Below are 21,786 nucleotides of genomic sequence, written 5' to 3'. Positions count from 1 at the left end.
TGTGCTTTACCTTGCTTGTATACTTATATAATTTTATGCTCTTCAATGGCACCAAAGCACATCATATATACAGTGGTGGTTCTGTCGACAATATACCATGCAGTAAGCAGGATAGCCACCACTCACTCGGGTAAGATTATAGATATACAGCCAGAAATACAGTGAAGGCAGGGGATGGCTTGGCAAATTGTGACTGACAGACAGGCGTCACTAATATAATGCCCCTGAGTACTTAATGGGGACAAATACATAACAGAGACAGACTGTTAACACTAGCTAGCTACACCACATGTTCACTCCTTTGCCAGACATGTTAATTCTCATTGTTCCACCTGCCGACACTATATAGCCGCCGTATATAACAGCTTTGAGTATAGTAACAGTTCCTTCAAGTCGATCTGCATGCATGGACTATATACAGTCAAGACTGTAACTGTGATTCCGCTACATGTATATACTGAGTACAGAGAGAGGTCTGAACAGATAGCTGTTTGAGTATTAACTTAATGCTAGACATTCAGTTTCAATAATCTCTATAATACCTTAATTGACAAGTTTTACATGACCCATGCATGCCAGTGCATGTCACTCCAGTCCCACAATTCCTTCCTTTGAGAGTTCATGTATCCAGCATCACAACAGCGAATGGCCACAGCGCACTAGTTTGCCATTATGAATGATAACTATAATGCACGTATATTAAAGGTTTCTCAGTGTATACAATGAGCAGATCCACTCCATGTTCCATTACTTTCACAAGCTTCTATCATCACCTCACACTGTGACTGTAAAGCTTGAATAATAATAATTGAGCTTGAATTGTTCGATTTCTAAAATAAAGGCTCCTTTCTGTATCGCTTCCACGGACCACATTCATACTCTCAGTGTGTGGGTAACTAAGTGTCGGCTATTCTGTTTGTTCAGTATATCCCCCCCCGCTAATTATAGACAACTCTTTTGTTCTTCTGTTCTTCTATAGAAAAATTGGCCTTGGACGATGTCTCTGATATACAATTGTGCATATTTATTATAATTACGATGTTGATTTATGCAATAATTATGTATGCTGTCACTACGATAATATTTCTACTTATAAATTCGATATACTATACAGCAGTCAATGGTGTAAGCTTGAGCCTGCATGTGAAAACAAGAATATATAATCAGCTCACACGCTCAAATGTTGGGATAAACTCACATTGTTGGTTGTTAGGGCTCACTGGGATCAATGATGGCGGAAGTGTCCACTCTGAACATCCACACTCCAGGCCTCCCCACATTGCTAGTGGTCATTATGTTCATGATACTTAGTGATAAGGAGCCAGGTACAGTCACAGAGCGGACACCATCACCACCATTGATTCCAGCCAGTGCACGACCACCGTTTGTCCCTTGTATGTCATCGTAGAGGAAAAGGACAAATGAACGTTGACCATCTGATGCCATGACGACTTGGAAAGTATTTACCTGAATAAAGATCCATGATTATTGCAGATAAGTATTATATCGACTCACCTCAGGATCATCAAAGGGAGGGACTTGAAGCCAAGTAGCAATGAACAGAGACATAGGAGTGAAGGTAGGCTGGCCAGGAAAGGCAGTGCTCACTTCATTAGCAGCTCGTGTGAGGAGCATGGAGTCTTGAGTCTCTGCATAAAGTACTAACCCACCAGCACTTGGATCTGAATCTGACCAAAATGGGGCTAATACCGGGGGGTTGGACGATACAAGTGGGAGCACTCTTGGGGAAAAAATTGTAAACGCAGCACTAAGAGACACATATCCATTGCTGCTGACCTAGTAAGTGTACTGTGAATTAGTGAAAACACAAACTGGGTAGACTTACAAAGATAGAAGTGTAATTTTGTTCCAGAAACCTGAAGGGACCATTCTGTAAATTAACTCCTACAAATCCATCGTCAGATGAGGCACCTCGTACAAATGAAGTGCAGTAGAGCACTGGCTCACCTGTAAGGAAGCAACAAAGTAACAGCTGATACATACACTCAACTACTCACTGTCATTAGTGAACAGGGCTACAGTGGCAGAGTTCATATTGAATTGAAATGAGCCCAGAGGTGTCACTGTTGCCATGGCCAAAAGAATCCGATTGGTGCCGTTGAGGGTAGTGATTAAATTGAGTGTTGTGTTACTGTTGGGGACAGACCCAGAAGGAAATGTCAGTGTGTTGAGCACATTATCCATTTCAATGGTGATGTCAATAGGGATAGCAAGTGTCGAAGACACAAGCTCAATGCCAAATACCATGGCAACACCCTCACTCTCACAAGCTGTAACCACACCTTGTGTAAACCTGAATACTGGCTCTGTAAATGAGGGAGGGTACCAAATTGCATACAACTATAATTCACCTACCATCACTATTAACGATAATAACGGTGATATTATTGATGACGTTGACATTAGGATCGAGGGATTGTGCTGTCACCAGGAACACTTCATCAAACTCTACCAAATCATCATCAGATACAATATCAATGTCTATGCACATCTCAGATCCTGGTCCGGTTCCACTAACAAACGTGACGGTGGCATTGACAGCAGTGTAGTCACCCGGCTCTATATGATGGAATGAGCAACATAACATCACTGACTAGCTGTATATCGTATAGCGTGCATATTTCGAGGGTATAAAATTAATGTTTCCCGTTTTCGCATGTATCGCGAACATTTATACCCAAGAATTAAATATTGCGTGCATGGCAGAAAGGCTGCTATTCCGTGTACATTAAATCCACAAAAAAAAAGCTTTTTCTAACGGTCATTCTGCAAAAATTTATACCCTCGAAATATTCTCGCTATACGGTAGTTACCAGTGGCATTTCCATCTTGTGTGAACACTCTTATTTCCACATTTATGGGCAGGAAGATATCAGTAACTATCTCCACACAAACGCGAACTGTTCCATTTTCTTCTGCTCCAGAGATCACCTCCTGACTGAACTGAACGTCAAGTGCTGTATGGATAGAGAACATTGTATTGTGCATACAAGTTGTACGAGTAGCAATAAACAACATCTACTACACGTATTTGTTGAGCTTGTGCATGTGCACACACGACACAGTTCACAAAATGGTACCTGTATATAATAGTTATAGGCTGAGTCCAAGGTCTCTATGGGGTTTTGTGACCCGAATCTCGAGCGTAGCGAGGGTGCTACTAAGGGCCTAAGGGTCTCAAAACTCCATAGTAACCGTTGGACGAGGCCTATAACTGATTTAGAATAGTGTTAAGCAAGCTAAGCTATTAAGAAGACTCTGTTTCTACAAACCTCAAGCAACATTAAAGCTTTGCTCTGGCTAGTCTACATAAAAAAACTCACATTGAAGGTTCCATCTCTTGCATAGCAAAAACAGTTAAGAAAGTTGCTATAGTCTACTTAGTAGTTAGCTCTGCACTAGAGCACTAGCTATTGGTAGCTGCAAGAGTGAGATAAAAGCTACAAAGCGGTACTGCAGAACACAAAGACTTTTAAAAATTAGTTTTTAATGATGCACTGCATCATCGTTACTACGACTTCAACATAAACTGTGTGTACTTGTGCATGTATTAAATAGATGTTGCTAAGCATTCGATGTATGCATGATTGTATGTATCATGTAAAAAATGTTAAATGCATGTAGGGTACCAAATTGCATACAATAAATATTATAATTCACCTACCATCACTATCTATAATAATAACAGTGGTATTATTGATGACGTTGACATTAGGATTGAGGGATTGTGCTGTCACCAGGAACACTTCATCAAACTCTACCAAATTATCCTCAGATACAATATCAATGTCTATGCACATCTCAGATCCTAATCCGGTTCCACTAAAAAACGTGACGGTGGCATTGACAGCAGTGTAGTCACCCGGCTCTATATATGAGGGAATGAGCAACATAACATCACTGACTAGCTGTATATCGTATAGCGTGCATATTTCGAGGGTATAAAATTAATGTTTCCCGTTTTCGCATGTATCGCGAACATTTATACCCAAGAATTAAATATTGCGTGCATTGCAGAAAGGCTGCTATTCCGTGTACATTAAATCCACAAAAAACTTTTTCTAGCGGTCATTCCGTGAAACTTTATACCCTCGAAATATTCTCGCTATATGGTAGTTACCAGTGGCATTTCCATCTTGTGTGAACACTCTTATTTCCACATTTCTGGGCAGGAAGATATCAGTAACTATCTCCACACAAACGCGAACTGTTCCATTTTCTTCTGCTCCAGAGATCACCTCCTGACTGAACTGAACGTCAAGTGCTGTATGGATAGAGAACATTGTATTGTGCATATACAAGTTGTACGAGTAGCAATAAACAACATCTATACTACACATATTTGTTTTGAGCTTGTGTGCACACACGACACAGTTCACAAAATGGTACCTGTATAATTATAATAGTTATAAAAATAGGCTGAGTCCAAGGTCTCTATGGGGTTTTGAGACCCGAGCCCGAGGCTGTAGCATCTCGAGCATAGCGAGGGTGCTACTAAGGGCCTAAGGGTCTCAAAACTCCATAGTGACCGTTGGACGAGGCCTATATAACTGATTTAGAATAGTGCTAAGCAAGCTAAGCTATTATTAACACAAAGAAGACTCTGTTTCTCAAACCTCAAGCAACATTAAAGCTTTGCTCTGGCTAGTCTAGATCTACATAAAAAAACTCACATTGAAGTCAGTTTCGTTCTCTTGCATAGCAAAAACAGTTAAGAAAGTTGCTATTCTACTTAGTAGTTAGCTCTGCACGTACTAGAGCACTAGCTATTGGTAGCTGCAAGAGTGAGATAAAAGCTACAAAGCGGCACTGCAGAACACAAAGACTTTTAAAAATTAGTTTTTAATGATGCACTGCATCATCGTTACTACGACTTCAACATAAACTGTGTGTACTTGTGCATGTATAAAATAGATGTTGCTAAGCATTCGATGTATATGATTGTATGTAAAAAATGTTAAATGCATGTAGGGTACCAAATTGCATACAATAAATATTATAATTCACCTACCATCACTATCTACAATAATAACGGTGGTATTATTGATGACGTTGACATTAGGATCGAGGGATTGTGCTGTCACCAGGAACACTTCATCAAAAAACTCTACCAAATTATCATCAGATACAATATCAATGTCTATGCACATCTCAGATCCTGGTCCGTCACAAACGGTTCCACTAATAAACGTGACGGTGGCATTGACAGCAGTGTAGTCACCCGGCTCTATATAAGGGAATGAGCAACATAACATCACTGACTAGCTGTATATCGTATAGCGTGCATATTTCGAGGGTATAAAATTAATGTTTCCCGTTTTCGCATGCATCGCGAACATTTATACCCAAGAATTAAATATTGCATGCATGGCAGAAAGGCTGCTATTCCGTGTACATTAAATCCACAAAAGCTTTTTCTAGCGGTCATTCCAAGAAACTTTATACCCTCGAAATATTCTCGCTATACGGTAGTTACCAGTGGCATTTCCATCTTGTGTGAACACTCTTATTTCCACATTTCTGGGCAGGAAGATATCAGTAACTATCTCCACACAAACGCAAACTGTTCCATTTTCTTCTGCTCCAGAGATCACCTCCTGACTGAACTGAAAGTCAAGTGCTGTATGGATAGAGAACATTGTATTGTGCATACAAGTTGTACGAGTAACAATAAACAACATCTACTACACGTATTTGTTGAACTTGTGTGCACACACGACACAGTTCACAAAATGGTACCGGTATATAGTGTTAGAAATAATATGCAAGCATAAAATATTGCGTTTTGGCCCATAATTATATAAGGCAAAGAAAAAAGTTATTTCCTCGATAAAGGGTGCGATTTCATGTACAGGCCTCGAATAAAAGCCAATAAAATTAATGTGCGATAAAAATGCATGTTAGTTTTAATTTCCATAGCACTACAGTATATATAGTAGGAAATACAATTGTAATTATTTGCAGCTTACGTATGCTTGCAGCAATTTGTTCAATTTTTCCTGGTTGTTCTCTGGATCATGTGAGTGCATGGTAATCCATAATAATTATGAACAAAGAATTATGAATCAACTCTAGTGTAAATAATTATGATTGAGTGCTACATATAAGTCTAAACTATTATGATCGAGTGTAACATCACAGGTCCATAGAAATAAGGGGTATAACTTGACTCTGTTACATAATGTACCTGTTAGTACAATTGAGTACCACATCGATCACTGTTTCCAGCACTGGGTTGACAATATGCCGGTTAAGAAGTGCAAGGAGAATCTTATTGTCAGTGTAATCTGCAAAAAATGTATTTAACCACATTTTCAATCGATATAACACTTTAACGTACTACACTCAATTTGACCGTTCGATGCCTGACTCACATGACCTGCCAGGAGACTAGCGGTGACATCAGCATCCTGACCACTGGGAATAACCAGCTGTAGAGAGTGGACGATAACATGGTTACACTATCAGGTATGGCTATACCTGTGGTGAAATGTTGCCTAGTTCGGGAATGGTCGTGACACTGGTGAAGAAGACAAACACTCCAGCTCGAGTCAAAGGGCCTGTGTGTACATGCGGACAGGCTCAGTGTGTATGCACGCATGTTAGAGCAAACTCAAACTCACCTGGGCCAGGAAAAATCATGACAGTACTATTGGTTAGGGGGGCCTCTCGATAAAACTCTTGTTGAGAGCCACTGTTATCCAATATTGTCAGTTTGTTAATTGGAGCTGGCAGCCTATGAAGTAATAATAATTATGAACACAGAATCCCACATGTGTATGCACGTAAGCATATACCTCCTAATCACATTCATTGTTGCCATGTCCACGATGCTGACGACTTTGTTGTTATACGTGATCCCAGCATCAAAGGGAATGTTGACATCATCCACACTGCATGCCAGACTCCTAGCCTGCTCTTCTGTGCTGCGTCTCACTCGATGCACATACTCCACTTGTCTCCTCACTCTGGAATTCTGTACGTATAGCATGCAGAAGAATATCACATCTATAGTTTATATAATAATGACATCGCCTTACAAATTGATCAAGTTTAGCAGACACCCCACTGCCGTCAATTCGTGGCAATGACGTCCCACCATCATCAAGTCCTTGCAAGAGGGCAGTGCTCACACACACAACAGCTGCGGAGAATCCAGGGAAGCGTCCGTCTTCACTTGTCCTCAGTATCACCTCAACCGTACCTGTAGTTTTAAGAGTCAGAGAGAGGGTAAAGTAAATCCAAAACTTGTTGAAATTTGCTTCTCCTTTATAGTAGAACTAGTGTTCAAGCTGGCGCTGTGCTAATGCCTCTCGCCATGTTTTTGCTTTCGCTCAAAAGTATTAGAGTGTTATCTATAATGAATTTTATATTAAAGTTAGCTTATCTATATAAAGTCACTGAGAAGAATAGACTTTTTTACATGCATCTATTGTTGTTATTTATTGTATTATGTGGCTTACCAGGACCTCAAGAAAGAAGAAAATTGATTCTTCCAGGATCTGTAGTTCAGTGTATATAATATCTAAGAAGAAAAGACCTGTGTACATGCATATTGTTATCTATATATTGTTATATGGTAGTGTTTTGTGGCTTACCAGGCCCTCAAGACAAAGATGATTCTGCCAGGAGAATCTGGATCTGGATCTTGGATATCACACGTCGGCTCCTCTACTCACTCCCACACATATATCAGCGAGGCTCATAACAGCGAGTCAACCATTGACCATATCCTATGCCACTCCCGCTTCTTAGATGCTTTCACCTCCGCTAAAGTTTTGGATGAGTGCCCCTTGAATACCTCTGACCACCTTCCAATCTCGGCTACCATCCAAATCACCCTTGCTGCAGCTCCCTCTCTCATGACCACTTCCTCCTCAACTCCCCGTGTGAATTGGTCGAAGCTCTCTAGTTCTGAAATAGAGGAGAGATACACTTCACCCCTTGAGACAGCAGTCAATAGTTGGTCATTCCCTCTTGCTCCGGGCTGCTCCTCTCACATTGACTCTTCGATCTCTAACCTGATTCACTTAATGAATAACACGGCATTAAAGGGCCTCCCCCTGAAGAAATACAAAAAACACATTATTCCAGGTTGGTCTATGTACCTCAAATCTGCCCACTCTGAGTCGAAATCAGCATTTCGTCACTGGAAATCTGCTGGTAAACCAATGGCCCCGGCAAATCCCCTCAAAGAAATCTATAAGTCAAAGAAATGCCACTTCAGGAAATTGCTCCGCCAGCATCGTCACTCGCTCAAAGAGCAATATTTACTAAACTTAGACCTGGCCAATAAAGATTCTAAGAAGCTTTTCAGAGAAATCAAAAGATTCTACGCTCCCTCCACCTCAACTTCCCCTGGCACCATTGTATATAATGATGTTTCGTATTCTGGTGACACCCTCTTAGAAGGCTGGGCCAATTACTTTGAAACACTTGGTACCCCCTGTCATAGCCCACTATTTGACTCCGACAACCTGCAAAGTGTAAACAATAGGTTTCGTGACCTCCTTGATTCCACCCAGGGTGGAGATATCTTACTCACCCAATCTGACATTGCCAACGCTATAGATACTCTCAAACGTGAGAAAGCACCTGGTCCTGATGGCATTGAAACAGAACACTTGTGCTTCTCTGGTCCGGCAGTTCAGCTTCAGTTGTGCAGAATCTTTAACGCTATGCTTGCTTCCTGCTACATCCCTGATCTGCTTACCCTTGGTCTAGTCATCGCTATTCCAAAAGGTGCTGACAAGGACCTCAAGAACCCCTCAAATTATAGAGGAATCTCTTTCCTATCTAATGTTGGGAAACTTTTTGAGAAACTTCTTTTAGAGAAGATACTGCACCAAGGAGTATCTCTCAGCCCTCTTCAGGGAGGTTTCAGACCTGGTTACAGCTCAATTCACACGTCCTTCATATTTCAAGAAACGGTTCAATCTCTCAGGGAGTGTGGCAAGAAAGCCTTTGTCGCATTTCTTGATGTGAAGAAGGCCTTTGACACGGTATGGCATAAAGGCCTTTTTGTGAAACTTCAAGAAAAGGGTATACACCCTAGAATTTGGCACATTCTGGTCCACTGGTACTCTCGTCTGTCGTCCTGCTTTCTTCTCAAAGGGTCTCGCTCAAGAATCTTCCCTATCTCCCAAGGAGTTCGTCAGGGTGCTATCCTGTCTCCGCTTCTCTACTCAGTTTTTGTTGATGATCTGCTTGCCCAACTACATGACTGTGGCCTAGGTGCAATGGTTGGCTCGGTCCACTGTCCCTCCCCAATGTATGCAGACGATCTTGCTCTCATTGCGGACTCACCAGAAGGGTTACAGAAGCTTCTTAATATCGTCTCTCATTATACGAGTACATGGCGCTATGAAATTAACTCCTCCAAGTCGGCAGTCATGGTATTTGGTGAATCAACAAGATCACGTACCTCTGGACGCCAGTCCCGTTCCTTCTCTGTTTGTTCGGAAATTATCCAGGAGGTAGATAGTTACAAACACCTTGGTGTCCTTCGCTTAGTGTCTTCTTCTGGCTCCCTCAGAATCTCGGGACGCTGCTCTGCGGGTAGGAGTGCCTTCTTTGCCCTGAATTCTGTGGGCGCGAGGTTCGGCTGCCTCCACCCAATCACCTCTCACAAGCTTTATTCCTCACTCTGCCTTCCAATTATGCTCTATGGATCAGAACTCTGGTCCCTAACAAAGAGCGATCTCAACATGTTGGAGAGAACTCACAGGAAACTACTTCGCACAATTCAAGGCCTGCCTACAAGATGTCCGTCACTCGCCCTCACCAGCCTTATTGGCTCGTTGGAGATCTCGGCATTGGTGGACTGCAGACAGCTCTGTTTTATTAACTCTATCGGATGCATGTCTTCAGAAGATCTCCCGAAAAAGATTATGGTAGAAAGACTTCTCGCCGACTCTCCATCAGGTCTCTTAAAAACATGGTCCACACTAGTCTTATCTCGTTGCTACCCTTCACTCTCGTCTATGATCTCAAACGGGAAAAACAAAGGGTCTTTTAAGACTGCTGCAAAGAAATCTGCATTAGTCACACAATACGTCAAGATGACGGACACATGCACAAATCTCCCTATCTCATCCCTCCCCGCCCTTCTAGGTCGCCCTTCGATGCTATGGTCATGCTGTCAGCTGGATCGTTCTATGCATGGCCCCTCAAATTTCAGAATCAGGCTCCTAGTGGGCTGTGACGGGCTCGAGCTGGATGCGTCCAGGTTTAGATATCGCAACAGAGGAAATATCTCTCCCGGTGATGGATCGTGCAAACTATGCAACACTGAAGAAGAATCACCTTCACACTTTTTAGTAAGTTGCCCTGCTCTCTCAATGCGCAGACTTGCTCTCCTGCAGGATGCCCCATCCTGCATCAGTGTTCACCTCCCCCACGACCCAAGGGCACTACATGACACCCTCTACAATCTCCTGCAAGGCCTTGTCTGGCTGAAAGCTGCCCATGCGCAAGAGTGGCTCTTGCTCTTCATCAAAGATCTAAGGCAAACCCGCGCTGATCTCCTTCTCACAAGCACATTGGTTTAAAGCTCCACCCTCTTACTGCGTGTTATAATAATACCCATTTTCAATATTCTTTTTCGTCTGCCCAATGGGCTACTCTTCATTATTTGGAGGCTACAAAGAAGAAGAAGAAGAAGAAGGGGAATGAGCGCGCATGCGCATTACATCCACAGGAATAATTAAAGGGTGTGTCCAATTTCACAAACTGCTAGCTAGCTGTTTTAACAACAAAAAGCTAGCGCTTTAGTGCAAGGCTAACTCATATGTTGAATAGAAAGTTTGTGAGGACAGATGATGCTATGAAAGATTCTGAAGAGACTGCAACAGCCTTCAATGTGAGTCAAACTAGCCATAACTCGAGAAAGAAGCTTTAGTTTGCTAATCCACGAATCAAAATCCAAGAGAACGTGGCTAGAAGCCTATAGAAGCTGTTAGTTTTCGTCGCATTGCAACCGTTGAGCAGTTATAGCTGGAATACACACACACACAGACAGACAGACATGTTGCTATGTGTGTGACTATCTCTCACCGCTGTCCAGCTGTGACCGGAGGGAGACAGGGGTGACGTTACCACACACTTCAAGGAACCCAAAGTCACCTCCTCCTCTGCTCACTTGAAGGTAGTCCACACACCTTGTAAAGAATTACGGCTCAGGATAATACAACGTCTATTATAATTATAATGATAGATTTCTCACTTTGTTTCTCCAGTGTTTGTGTTGTTGCAAGAAGGTGGTTCCAGGTCCAAAGACATGAGATTGAAGAAAGAAAAATGGTCGCGAGGACATTGCACTCTGTACCGTATTAGCTGCTGGTTATCGTAGCTGTATGCAAAAAAATTACAGTAGTTGAATGTGAAACATTGTGATTACTCTTGTTTTCCATATCCTGGAGAGAAAAGATAATAAATTCTGGGATCTCCATCGACAGTAGGGAGAGATTGTGGGCTGGTACCACGGCAACGAATCTCACACCTCAGGGGCCGTTCACGAATCCTTGTACTGTATACCGCATACTCACTGCATGCAACGTGGATATAAAAAAAGAGTGCAACTGATCTTATACTAGATAATTATAAGGGCACGCGCGCAAGAGCTATATATTGAACATACTTGTCTTGTGGAAGAAGAGTTGTGTGTGTATTGACAACTCTGCAGGGGAGGACATCCAAACGGTTGAGTAGACACAATGGTGGCGAGCCAAACTCCTGGCAACAGCTCCTGTATCATCAAAAGAGAGTATCTGGGAACCATTCAGCATAAGAGGAGGCTTACCTTTGCATAACTGCACTCAGAAATGCTGCAGTAATGATCAGCAGCTGCATGGTGTAGCAATTGTCTGCAGGTACTATATAATTATATGAGGACTGCAGGCAAAGCTGTACCAAAACTGCGAGGTCTTTTTCTTTTTTATAGTATACAATGCTGATGTTGTAACATGATGATGGTGGAATGTAACATCATTTGTGTCTATATATAGAAGATGGCACAAAATTATGTTCTCAATTTTCATGGTTACTTTGGAATGAGTTCTCTAATTCGTAGCCTCAATATCACATTCGTGTCTATATTGAATGGCACAAAGAATTAAAAATTATGTTCTCAATTTTCATGGTTACTTTGGAATGAGTTCTCTAATTCGTAGCCTCAATATCACATTCGTGTCTATATTGAATGGCACAAAGAATTAAAAATTATGTTCTCAATTTTCATGGTTACTTTGGAATGTAGCCTCAATATCATTCGTGTCTATATTGAATGGCACAAAAAATTAATAATTATGTTCTCAATTTTCATGGTTACTTCGGAATGAGCCTTTCATGAGTATAGCCTCAACAACAACCCCATCTATGAGCCCGTTTTGAACTGCCATCTTCAAATCATATGGTCGTTGGCACTGGCAGCTTCGGAAAACCTTTCATTTCCTCCCCTCCTCTGCCAAATGACGCCGGTCACAGCTGTATGCGGAGATTAGTTGAGGATAAGACTTAAACTTGCTACGTCTGTCTGTAGTGTGTGTCTGTGACCTCTCATGACCCTTCAGGCTCACTCCAAATCGGCCACATTGCCGTTAGTGGGAAGGGAATTATAGTAGACTGCATGTACACCTCATCACAAATCTTGCATAAATATAAATCTGGTAGTGGAAGATAATTATATATAAGTTTCCTATGAAGAGGAGAGGGTGGTGGGTAATACAAGAATCCTGTGTTGCATGTCCCGGGTATTAGATAATCCACCCTCATGTAAGCAAGCCTGTTGATGTGTTGTGTGGGTGGTTAAACAAGTTAGCTTAAATTAGGAACACATACTCTACGGATTCCATGTTGCCACGCTATATATGCAATTGTATTATCACCGTGACTGCTATAGTGAGGATGAAAGCACCGCAGGTGCTGATGCCTCGGTGGAGGTGCCAAACGGCAGCTATACTAATAGCACACATAATATAAATTATGATAAACGCATTGGCTTGCATTATAGATAAACAAAAAACAAAAGAAAGGGATAGGCAATGCCCAGCACGTCTGTTGGATGAGGTGAGTTGCTAAAAAGGGGTGTGTAATGAGCAAAAAGGGGTGTGTGCACTCAAAATGTCAGTAAAGATTTTATAGTGTTTGTAGTATTATAGCAAGCTGTGCTCTTGAGGAGACACCAAATACACTTAGACATAGGCTATTAATCTTTTAGAGCTGCTTATGCAAAGTGATGAGGAAGTGAGCTCCAAAGGGGGTGTCAGTACTCTCTACAAACCATAACAGGTCTGTTCCCAACTCCTTCAAATGCCATCTCTTCGATCACACAATACAGATAAAGATACTTGTGTTCCACTTTCTAATACCTAAACTGTGTCTTAGAGCACTTCAAACTAGATTACCATGTACAGTACGTAAGAGCAGGAGAGGTATGCAACTTTCTGGACTTCGGACAAACGTTTCATGGTGCTGCCACTACTTCACTGCATTGAGAGCTGGAAAATATGCTTTGAATTCCATAGTAAATTTTTAGGTTTTCTTTTCACTAAAAGTAGTAGCCTATAAAAGGGACCAAGTGAGTTATTGTTCCATGCAGTTATAAACATACTTGAATGTGAAACGTACATGTTATAAAATTATTTCATATTGGAGATAGAGGTACACAAACTGACAATTTGGTGTTTTTTTCACACAAATCAAGCTGAATAAAAGAAAACTTGGCACTAACATAGCAGCTGTAGCTATCAGTAGTGCTGGGTGTATGTTAGCCTCGATTCCAGGCCGCAAAGAGAAAGGCGGCCTGGTATACTTTGTATGCGCATGCGCGTACATTACCACAAAAAGGGGGTAATCCGTGTATTTGTGGATACTGTCAGTAAAATAAACCGTATACTATTTGTATTCTAAAGTTACAGTCCGTTACATAGAAGTATTGTGCAAAGATGACTGAGTTCTTACGCCCTTTATTGTATCAAGCCAAGTCTCTACTTAATGACACCCTACACTGTAAGGCTACAGATGTTGTAGGAGAGGCATGATGTGTTCCTGTGGGTCCCCTGATGAGGCTGTGGTAATATGGACCAGGCAAGTCTTCTGCTACTAAATCTTGCCTTTGTGTTCGACAGGAAGCCATTGCTGAAGATAAAGACGCTAATGATTACTCCTGAAAGCTTTTAATAAGCTTTAACTCGATACTCAGGAAGTTTAATATTCACTCAAGATCTACTGATGTATTAAAGAGTCAACCACTCTTCCTAGCTGGCGCTCTACTGTCTGGGAGGCCTTCTTGAACTGTCTCTTTAATATTGATAAACAGAGCTAGAAGAAGCAGCACTGCTGCAGCATAATTATTCTACTTTGATTAATAGTGTCTCTGAAAGCTACCATTGTGGTAACATTGTCATACGTATTCTTCCTTTTTGTAACTTTGTCCGTTTTTTACAATTTGTATGATGGAATTGTTGTCAATTATTTCGCGCATGCGCATACAAAGTATACCAGGCCGCCTTTCTCTTCGCGGCCTGAAATCGAGGCTAGGTGTATGTGTGCATGATGCCTTTGAATTTCTCTTTTAGGCCCCCTACGAGAAAATAAGCAGATATAGGGATCATTGTGTACTTTCTTGAGCGCAACTCGCCTCCAACCAGAGGGTGTGATGTCACACACTGTATTACCTAGCATCACGTGGGGCATTGCCTATCCGTTGATCTATGCTTGCATGAGAATCTACATGTAGTTGTGCGGAGTTCAGGCAGAATCCAGAATTACAAAAACTGGGTAATGATCGACCATGATTGTTGTTAAAAACGATCGATGCCAAAAGTTCAAGCCTGAGATTAGTAGTACACTTACAGAGACAAGCTCTTCTGAAAAGGCTGCAATAACATTCCAAGTAGGCATAACTCGGAAGCATTATTTTGCAAATCAACAAATTGAAGTCCAAGACAACATGACTAGACTAGCTATATATCCGGAAACTCTTACTTCGACTTCATTGATCCGCCTTGCCAAGCAGCTGTGCAGTGCAGTCTACACACACAGACACCCACAAACATGCACATGCACTACCGTATATTCTGCTTGCGCATGCGCATCGATGCTACACATTGTTGTGTTAATCCACTCCAGGTTCCATTACTGAGATAAAATCTGGTGCTGCACCAGAGGAAGTACGACACTTTTTCTATTGTGCATGATGACGTTTGCTGAGCTGGCAGTTTACCGCGACATTGCCACGACAAACTCTAGGCTTGTACATGTAGAAACTGACTGTCTAGCTAGCTCTGTGTGTTTCTCACTGGGGTTCAGCAACGGAAACAGTTTGATCTAGGTCTAATCTATACCATTAACTTCAGTCACAGAATGACAAAGTTATTATGAGGAATACACTACATTGAAAACCAATGTCAAAAAGATTGGAATGCAATTAAAAGAGCGACCACGAGATGTGTGTCGTACCTCCGCACCATATGGCTGCACCCCATCAAGAGTGTAGACAGTGTAACAGCTGTATATAGGATTTAAGGCTGCATGCAATTTTCGGGCCTTAAGCTCGCAGTTGTGAAATATTATGCGCAAAAACAAACAATCTATGACAAATCTAAAACTCGAAGCCTTGCAATACTTGCTGTCCCAGGTGTACATTGCCGCGGTATTGAAAGGTCTCTGACCCATTGCCATGGAAATGACTCCATTTGTAGCTCAAGGCAAGATATTACTGCAGGGATAATAAATCAGTAATGAATACAAACAGAGAACTGTTTAATGCACATAATAAAGGTTTCTCAGCGGAAAATACAAATTGGAGCATCTATATACTCACAAGCCCTCACTGTATCTCCATGCAGCCAGGCTGTATCCAATCTTACACAAGTCAAGTGCATGTATGAATGACTATAATTAAACTGCTTAATAGTCTATTGTGACAGAGTCACCATTGTATGATTATGGTGCCATTGTATGGAGTACATGCAAGGTCAGGGCACACCACTATAGATCTCAAAACACCTATTTTACATTAAGGTGGTATGCACATTCTCACCCTTCACCAACACAGCAAAACATTATTTTATAGGGACACCACCTCTCAATTATTGTGGTGCCTGAGGAGTAGGAGTACTCATTGCCATGTATTAACTATTACTTCCTTCCTAAACGGATTTTTGTACACATCGTTTACTACGTACACATTCACATATGGTTTACAAATGCTATCAATAAGAGTTTATGTTCCTATTATAATGTATTGTCAAGGCAAATCCATGCAACGTTCATGCTTTCTTATTCAACCACTTTTACTACAACAACAACAAATAAAACAATGGCTTAAAAGGCCTAGGTAAAACAGAACACGTTACTATAATAGTCAGCCACTCAAACTATACAATCTGTGTTTTAATGTGCAGCAGTAGATATAAGCAAATAGGACTTAGCTATATAAGTTGCTGCCAATTGTCACAGCATTACTAGTCATAGTGTTCATCGTTACAGCAGGGGATACATCATAAGTTTGTTTACTTTTAGAGTCCTCATCTTTCCTGATGATTACAGTAAACAACCGTGGTCCAACAACACTGACTAATATCGTATAAGCTCCGAGAGTGGTTGTCAGGGCGATAAACGCATTTTGAAGGCTCTGAGCAGATCCAGTGAAGAAATAAGAAACGAAAAACATGGTCCAAATCGTTAGTAGGATATACGCTGAAACACAGATGGTTTTTGACTCGTTAAAATTGGCAGGACTCTTAAACGTCATGGTGCCTAGCACCGCAGTGATTAAAATAAGACCAGCCTCGTACAAAACTGAAACAATGAAACCCAGAATTGGCTCAGCCTCACAGGTAACGATAATTTCTGGTTGAGAGTTGAGATTCATTGTGTTAAGTCGTACTTCACGCAAGACATTGGGATTTACAATAGTGACTGAGAGCAACACAATAACCATTTGACCGCACACAATCAAAAGAGAGAAGAGAACTTGGTGATACCACTGAACACATTTCAGCTGCTTTGTCCGCGATCTCTCAAAGACAAAGATTCGAGTGATTCTAATCACCTTGATCAGCAAAGATCCGTTCATTAGCGAGAAACAAAACCACAACAAAATTCGCTGCAGAACACAAATTGCTAGAGGGCGGAGATAAGTAGATGAAGCTACTTACGAAGCTGCTAGCTGCACCAATTAGAACTAGTATAACAGATTCTCGACTGGAAGCCCTAATGACAGGTGAGTTCCAAAACACTGCCAGCAATACAACGGCCACAATCAACAGGATTATACCGAGGACAGATCCAGCTGAAACCACAATAGCAAAAGGATGACTGAATGACAAAAATACTTTGGGTATCTCGACACAACCATTACTTCCAACAGTTGGAGTGTTACCCCACATTTCACCGTACACAGAGCAATTACTGCAATTGGAAGCTAGCGAACTATTTGAAAACAGCACACCCAGGCAACTATCACAAAGACCACAGCACGCACCGTCGATTCTGCGAATGTACTGGCCAGGAGCACAAGAACTACACGCTGAGCTAACAGCCTCAGGGATCATTGCTCCTGAAAAATCGAAAAATTGTACTGATGTGTCCTGACTTACATCTAAAGCGTTGAGCTCACTCCACATTCCAATGTTCTCAAGGCTGTAGCTAACTTCATTTTGCTCTGTCTTGGCTTGATAATTCGTTACTCTAAACGTAAATGACTTTACGCTTCCATTTTCGTTGAAAACTACACGATTGCCTGTCAAACTAGTAAAATTCACATTTGCTACATACTGTAATAAATTCGATCGATCAAACGTTCCATTTTGGCCATTACATGAGCTCGTCTCTCTATTCCAGACAACAGGGGACCCGCAAATGTCATTCAAATAGTTCTGGAGGGCATGGGCATGTGTGTACACAGCATCGATCACCAATGGTACAAAAAAATCATCACTGCCAGCTGTCACTCCGGCTAGCGGACAATCTTCACCAGAGCAATTGAAAAAATTGTGGAAGAACTCGGGAAACCACGGATCTCGTAAATTGTTCCCCAGTGTGAGATTTGAATAGTAGCTATGGAACAAATTAGCATGATTTGAAATAGGCAAAACTCCAAAGAAACCGGACACTATATTTGGAGGAAATTCGTTGGCCAGTTGCGTCCAGCCACTACTACCTATCCAGGTAAAGTGCCGTGTTGTGACATTTTCAAGGTGTTTGAATAGTTCTTGTACATGCTGTCGGGTAGAGTAAAACACCACAACATTTGCTGTTGATCTTGAAAGTTTATCTGCTATTTTTTGATAATCAGATACAGTAGCTGTCTCATCAATGCCTTTGTTTAGATCTATACATATGCCTATTTCACCAGCTATCCTTACTAGACTATCAATCCCAAAGCGGCCATAAGTGTTCAAGAGAATATTGTTGAAATGTAAGTACAACCGAAATGCTGAATCACGTCAATAATAGCTTGTACCTCAAATGAATCTGAAGGTACGGTCCGAAAAAAATACGGGTATCGCTCCCTATCTCCAAGAATATCTGAGGTAAAAGCAAAACTGACTTGAGGGACTGTAAATAAACGGGTAAGGCCAGCTACGGGAATTGATACAGAGCTAGATGCTGCTCCCACAAGACCAAAGGTGGTTAGAGTAGTTGTGTTCGCGACCGTTTGATTTATTGATTCACCAGCAGTTGCTGAGCACGTGCCTTGCATAGGTGTGATAATCAAATCGGCAGTTTCATCCAAACCAATCTGCTCAATAAAACAGGTGTCTCGAATATCATAACCAAGCGTAACATTCGGTAAAAGATTTGGGTCAGAGTTGATGGTATCCAGTGCAAAGAGCATGGCCTCTACAATGTTTATACGATTGAAGTGTTCACAGTACCCCCTGGAATGCACAGGGAATAGTCCACCGAGGATAAAATCAGCATTTCTAGTCTCTCTCATTCCTCTGATTCTACTAGTCCCAGCACCACCTATTATTCCAAACGTTATGCTAGCATAATTTGCCATGCCCTAACCGTTATGCCACCATATACAATTTTTCTCGAATATGCATGTAGGAGGAAATCTCAGCTGTTAATCTCAGGTCCAACTGGCAACATAACTTGCACGCATGCAGTATATGGTAATGCATTAGTAGAGGCTTAATATTATACACTTATATAGACCTTACCTCAATGAGCACCGTTGCATGTATATATTTACTGCATGGCTATAAGTGAGAAAATGTACGAAGCTGTCCTAGCAGTATATATATACGAGCGATCTGTAACACACATCTACGTTGATAGCTATAATTATAATTATACAAATAAAGTAAGGCCATGCAGAGACATGTTGAAAGAGTAACATTTGCTTGTGAGATTAAGATGCACTCACCTCATATTTTAATACTTCACACACTCATGTTTACCGCAAGCATATTATCTACATCGGACTTGCATATAGTGATCGAGCTCATACATGCATGCATGTGTTCACAATAAAACAACCTTTATCAATTTATAGGTTCTACAAAATTCTCGGACTAGCAAACACAACTTCATCTTCTCTTCGCAGTTTTAGCCGGTGCAAATGTATTTACACAAAACTGCATTCAAACTTCGTGCGCTCTTTAGTGAAGCACAATTAAATACAATGTGAACAATTTGACATGTCAAGCGCAAGAAGTAATGTCCAGCTTGGCAACACTGCAGCACCATGCACGACCACAAATCTTCAAAACAGCGTACTAACATGATGCAGGTTGTACACGGGTATATACTTACAGTAAGACTGGAACCTCTGATAACAACCACCTCCAAATAAAGGCCAGCTGCTATAATTATAACCGCCAGGCATCCAGGTCCCAAATACCTTAATGTTATTATAGACGGGTAGTAATTTTAGCGTTTTCAGATTTTTCTCTGTTTTTAAGGTACTTATTTTGGTGGATTTGTAGCAAATTCATTACATCAGTCAAAATATGTACAAGTATGAGTTTTTGAATCGAAAGTTTGTAGTCAGAAAAAAGGGCTAGCTTGCTTAGCATACTCTCAAAAGTACATTACATTATACCAAGAGTTCATTGATTTATACAAAAGTATACTTTAAAAAAAAAGTTATTTTTATTTTGAGATTCATAATTTTTAATTGCGTTTTATTATTAGCACATACTTAATTTAGTGTACAAATTCGCTAAAATTAGTACTCGTTTATAATAGTAACAATAAGGTAAACAGTTTGTGTACAAAACAACCCCTAACAAAGGCACCTCTGTAAAAGCCAAAACAATGTTCTCCAAAGGTGTCCACTGTACATGCATGCATGCACTGCATACAAGATGGGCTATGCGAACCATTACACCCATTGTCCGTCATGCAATAATTAGGTTCATATCTAGATTTATATCAGTCTCAGAATGCACACACTTCTCACTCTGCAGCTAAACTCATACGAAGGAGTTTCCATTTCTACTGCACTGAGGACCTTGAACACGTCATCCCGGTTCTCCTCTCCAAAGCAACTCGAGTGCTATACTTGAGAAGTTTTTCCCTGGTACAGCTGGTAACGGATCCTCACTCCGGCGACACATGGGATGGGTGGATAGGGAGATTGAGCTTCGTGGGGCTGGGCATCAAGTATGGGTTCTGCAGTATGAGTTTTAAATCTGAAATGTCCCAGCTGCATGCATGTCAACACTTAGAGTCTGTTGCCCATAATCAAGGCTGTGCAAATAATAATTATGGCCGGAGAGTTAGCTATAAAATCACAGGTATATATAGATCTAATATCACCTATATGTATGACACAGGAGTGCATGTCTATTGAATATTCATGACTCCTGATATGATCATTTTCACTTTTACACAGTCAGTGCCAGTAATTTTTATCTATGTGGATAAGGTAGGCCACGCCTTTTTCTGCGCCATGACATTAGAAATAGACTGAGGTGTAGCTAATTAAGTATACTATTGGTTAGTTAGTTTGCAATTGTATACACTACAGTGTATATACTAATTTGACCAATCATGCATAATTCCTCACTAGCACGATAATAATACATTTGCATATATAGCGTGGCAACATGAAACTCCGTGAGAATGTGTTCCTAATATAAGCTAACTTGTTTAGCCACCCACTAGCCTCGAATCCACGCCGATTAAAATTTTAATCGGCGTGGATTCGAGGCTAGCCACCCACCCACAACACATCAACAGGCTATGCTTACATGAGGGTGGATTTTCTAATACCCGAGACATGCAACACAGCATTCTTCTTACACTGAATTGTATTAGCCTGGCACCACCCTCACCCTGCACGGCTTCCCACCAAAGGCAATGTGCATGCATGGCCGAGTTGGAGCGAGCCTGAAGGGTCATGAGAGGTCACAGACACACACTACAGCCAGCTACTGAGGGTACAGCTGTGACCGGTGTCATTTGGTGAGAAGGGAAGATATACCAGTGAACGACCATGATTTGAAGATGGCAGGATTCAAGACGGACTCAGAGATGGGGTCGTTGTTGAGGCTGCTCAAAGTGCAATGGAAGGAGAACTATTTCACACTATTATATATATAGGCAAGGAAGAAACTGCTCAATGACATAACAACCAATATAAACCCTGAATCCTCTATAGCTAAAGACTTCATGCTTTTTTGTGCCAGTGTTTGTGTGCATGGTGTCAGATATCTTGTTGTGTACATCTACCTCTGCATGTGCTTTTTATGAATATAATGACCAATTAACTCTGCATGGCAATGAGTGCTGTGTACATGAATG

The 21,786-nt window shown here is 41.3% G+C and overlaps 2 protein-coding genes and 1 long non-coding RNA gene across 6 annotated transcripts in view; 2 read left to right on the top strand and 1 right to left on the bottom strand.

The window, feature by feature from the left end:
• Positions 1 to 1,000: 1,000 nt before the first annotated feature.
• Positions 1,001 to 21,786, bottom strand: part of LOC135335283 (uncharacterized) — a 29,089-nt gene continuing 8,303 nt past the window's right edge. Inside the window, exons 1-23 of one of the 4 annotated variants that reach the window (XM_064530731.1) lie at positions 11,822 to 11,981; positions 11,660 to 11,767; positions 11,420 to 11,566; positions 11,246 to 11,371; positions 11,077 to 11,180; positions 7,062 to 7,225; positions 6,819 to 6,997; positions 6,645 to 6,757; positions 6,502 to 6,581; positions 6,362 to 6,452; positions 6,209 to 6,308; positions 5,991 to 6,031; positions 5,498 to 5,641; positions 5,033 to 5,248; positions 4,142 to 4,285; positions 3,686 to 3,889; positions 2,835 to 2,978; positions 2,377 to 2,580; positions 2,019 to 2,327; positions 1,847 to 1,968; positions 1,516 to 1,797; positions 1,199 to 1,467; positions 1,001 to 1,137 (exon numbers count right to left, since the gene is read on the bottom strand). In XM_064530731.1, coding sequence (XP_064386801.1) covers positions 1,210 to 1,467; positions 1,516 to 1,797; positions 1,847 to 1,968; positions 2,019 to 2,327; positions 2,377 to 2,580; positions 2,835 to 2,978; positions 3,686 to 3,889; positions 4,142 to 4,285; positions 5,033 to 5,248; positions 5,498 to 5,641; positions 5,991 to 6,031; positions 6,209 to 6,308; positions 6,362 to 6,452; positions 6,502 to 6,581; positions 6,645 to 6,757; positions 6,819 to 6,997; positions 7,062 to 7,225; positions 11,077 to 11,180; positions 11,246 to 11,371; positions 11,420 to 11,566; positions 11,660 to 11,767; positions 11,822 to 11,871 — 3,330 coding nt within the window. In that variant the 5' untranslated portion in view covers positions 11,872 to 11,981 and the 3' untranslated portion in view covers positions 1,001 to 1,137; positions 1,199 to 1,209. Of the gene's footprint in view, positions 1,138 to 1,198; positions 1,468 to 1,515; positions 1,798 to 1,846; positions 1,969 to 2,018; positions 2,328 to 2,376; positions 2,581 to 2,834; positions 2,979 to 3,685; positions 3,890 to 4,141; positions 4,286 to 5,032; positions 5,249 to 5,497; positions 5,642 to 5,990; positions 6,032 to 6,208; positions 6,309 to 6,361; positions 6,453 to 6,501; positions 6,582 to 6,644; positions 6,758 to 6,818; positions 6,998 to 7,061; positions 7,226 to 11,076; positions 11,181 to 11,245; positions 11,372 to 11,419; positions 11,567 to 11,659; positions 11,768 to 11,821; positions 11,982 to 21,786 lie in introns of those variants that run through there. The other 3 variants (XM_064530732.1, XM_064530734.1, XM_064530733.1) reach the window with 3 other exon arrangements.
• Positions 9,122 to 10,682, top strand: LOC135335284 (uncharacterized). The gene has a single exon (XM_064530735.1). It carries the CDS (start codon positions 9,261 to 9,263, stop codon positions 10,569 to 10,571), a length of 1,311 nt encoding a protein of 436 aa, XP_064386805.1. The 5' UTR covers positions 9,122 to 9,260; the 3' UTR covers positions 10,572 to 10,682.
• On the top strand, positions 10,703 to 11,391 carry LOC135335287 (uncharacterized). The gene is made up of 3 exons (XR_010394476.1): positions 10,703 to 10,882; positions 11,038 to 11,167; positions 11,259 to 11,391. It is a non-coding gene; the product is annotated as an uncharacterized LOC135335287 (long non-coding RNA).

Source organism: Halichondria panicea, chromosome 4, assembly GCF_963675165.1.
Source record: "Halichondria panicea chromosome 4, odHalPani1.1, whole genome shotgun sequence".
NCBI classification, from domain to species: domain Eukaryota; kingdom Metazoa; phylum Porifera; class Demospongiae; order Suberitida; family Halichondriidae; genus Halichondria; species Halichondria panicea.
Note: the sequence above shows the minus strand (reverse complement) of the source record. Positions and strands in the feature narration are given on the sequence as shown.

Coding starts and splice junctions, on each gene's coding strand:
- LOC135335284 (XM_064530735.1), top strand. CDS start 9,261: ATGGTTGGCTCGGTCCACTGTCCCTCCCCAATGTATGCAGACGATCTT.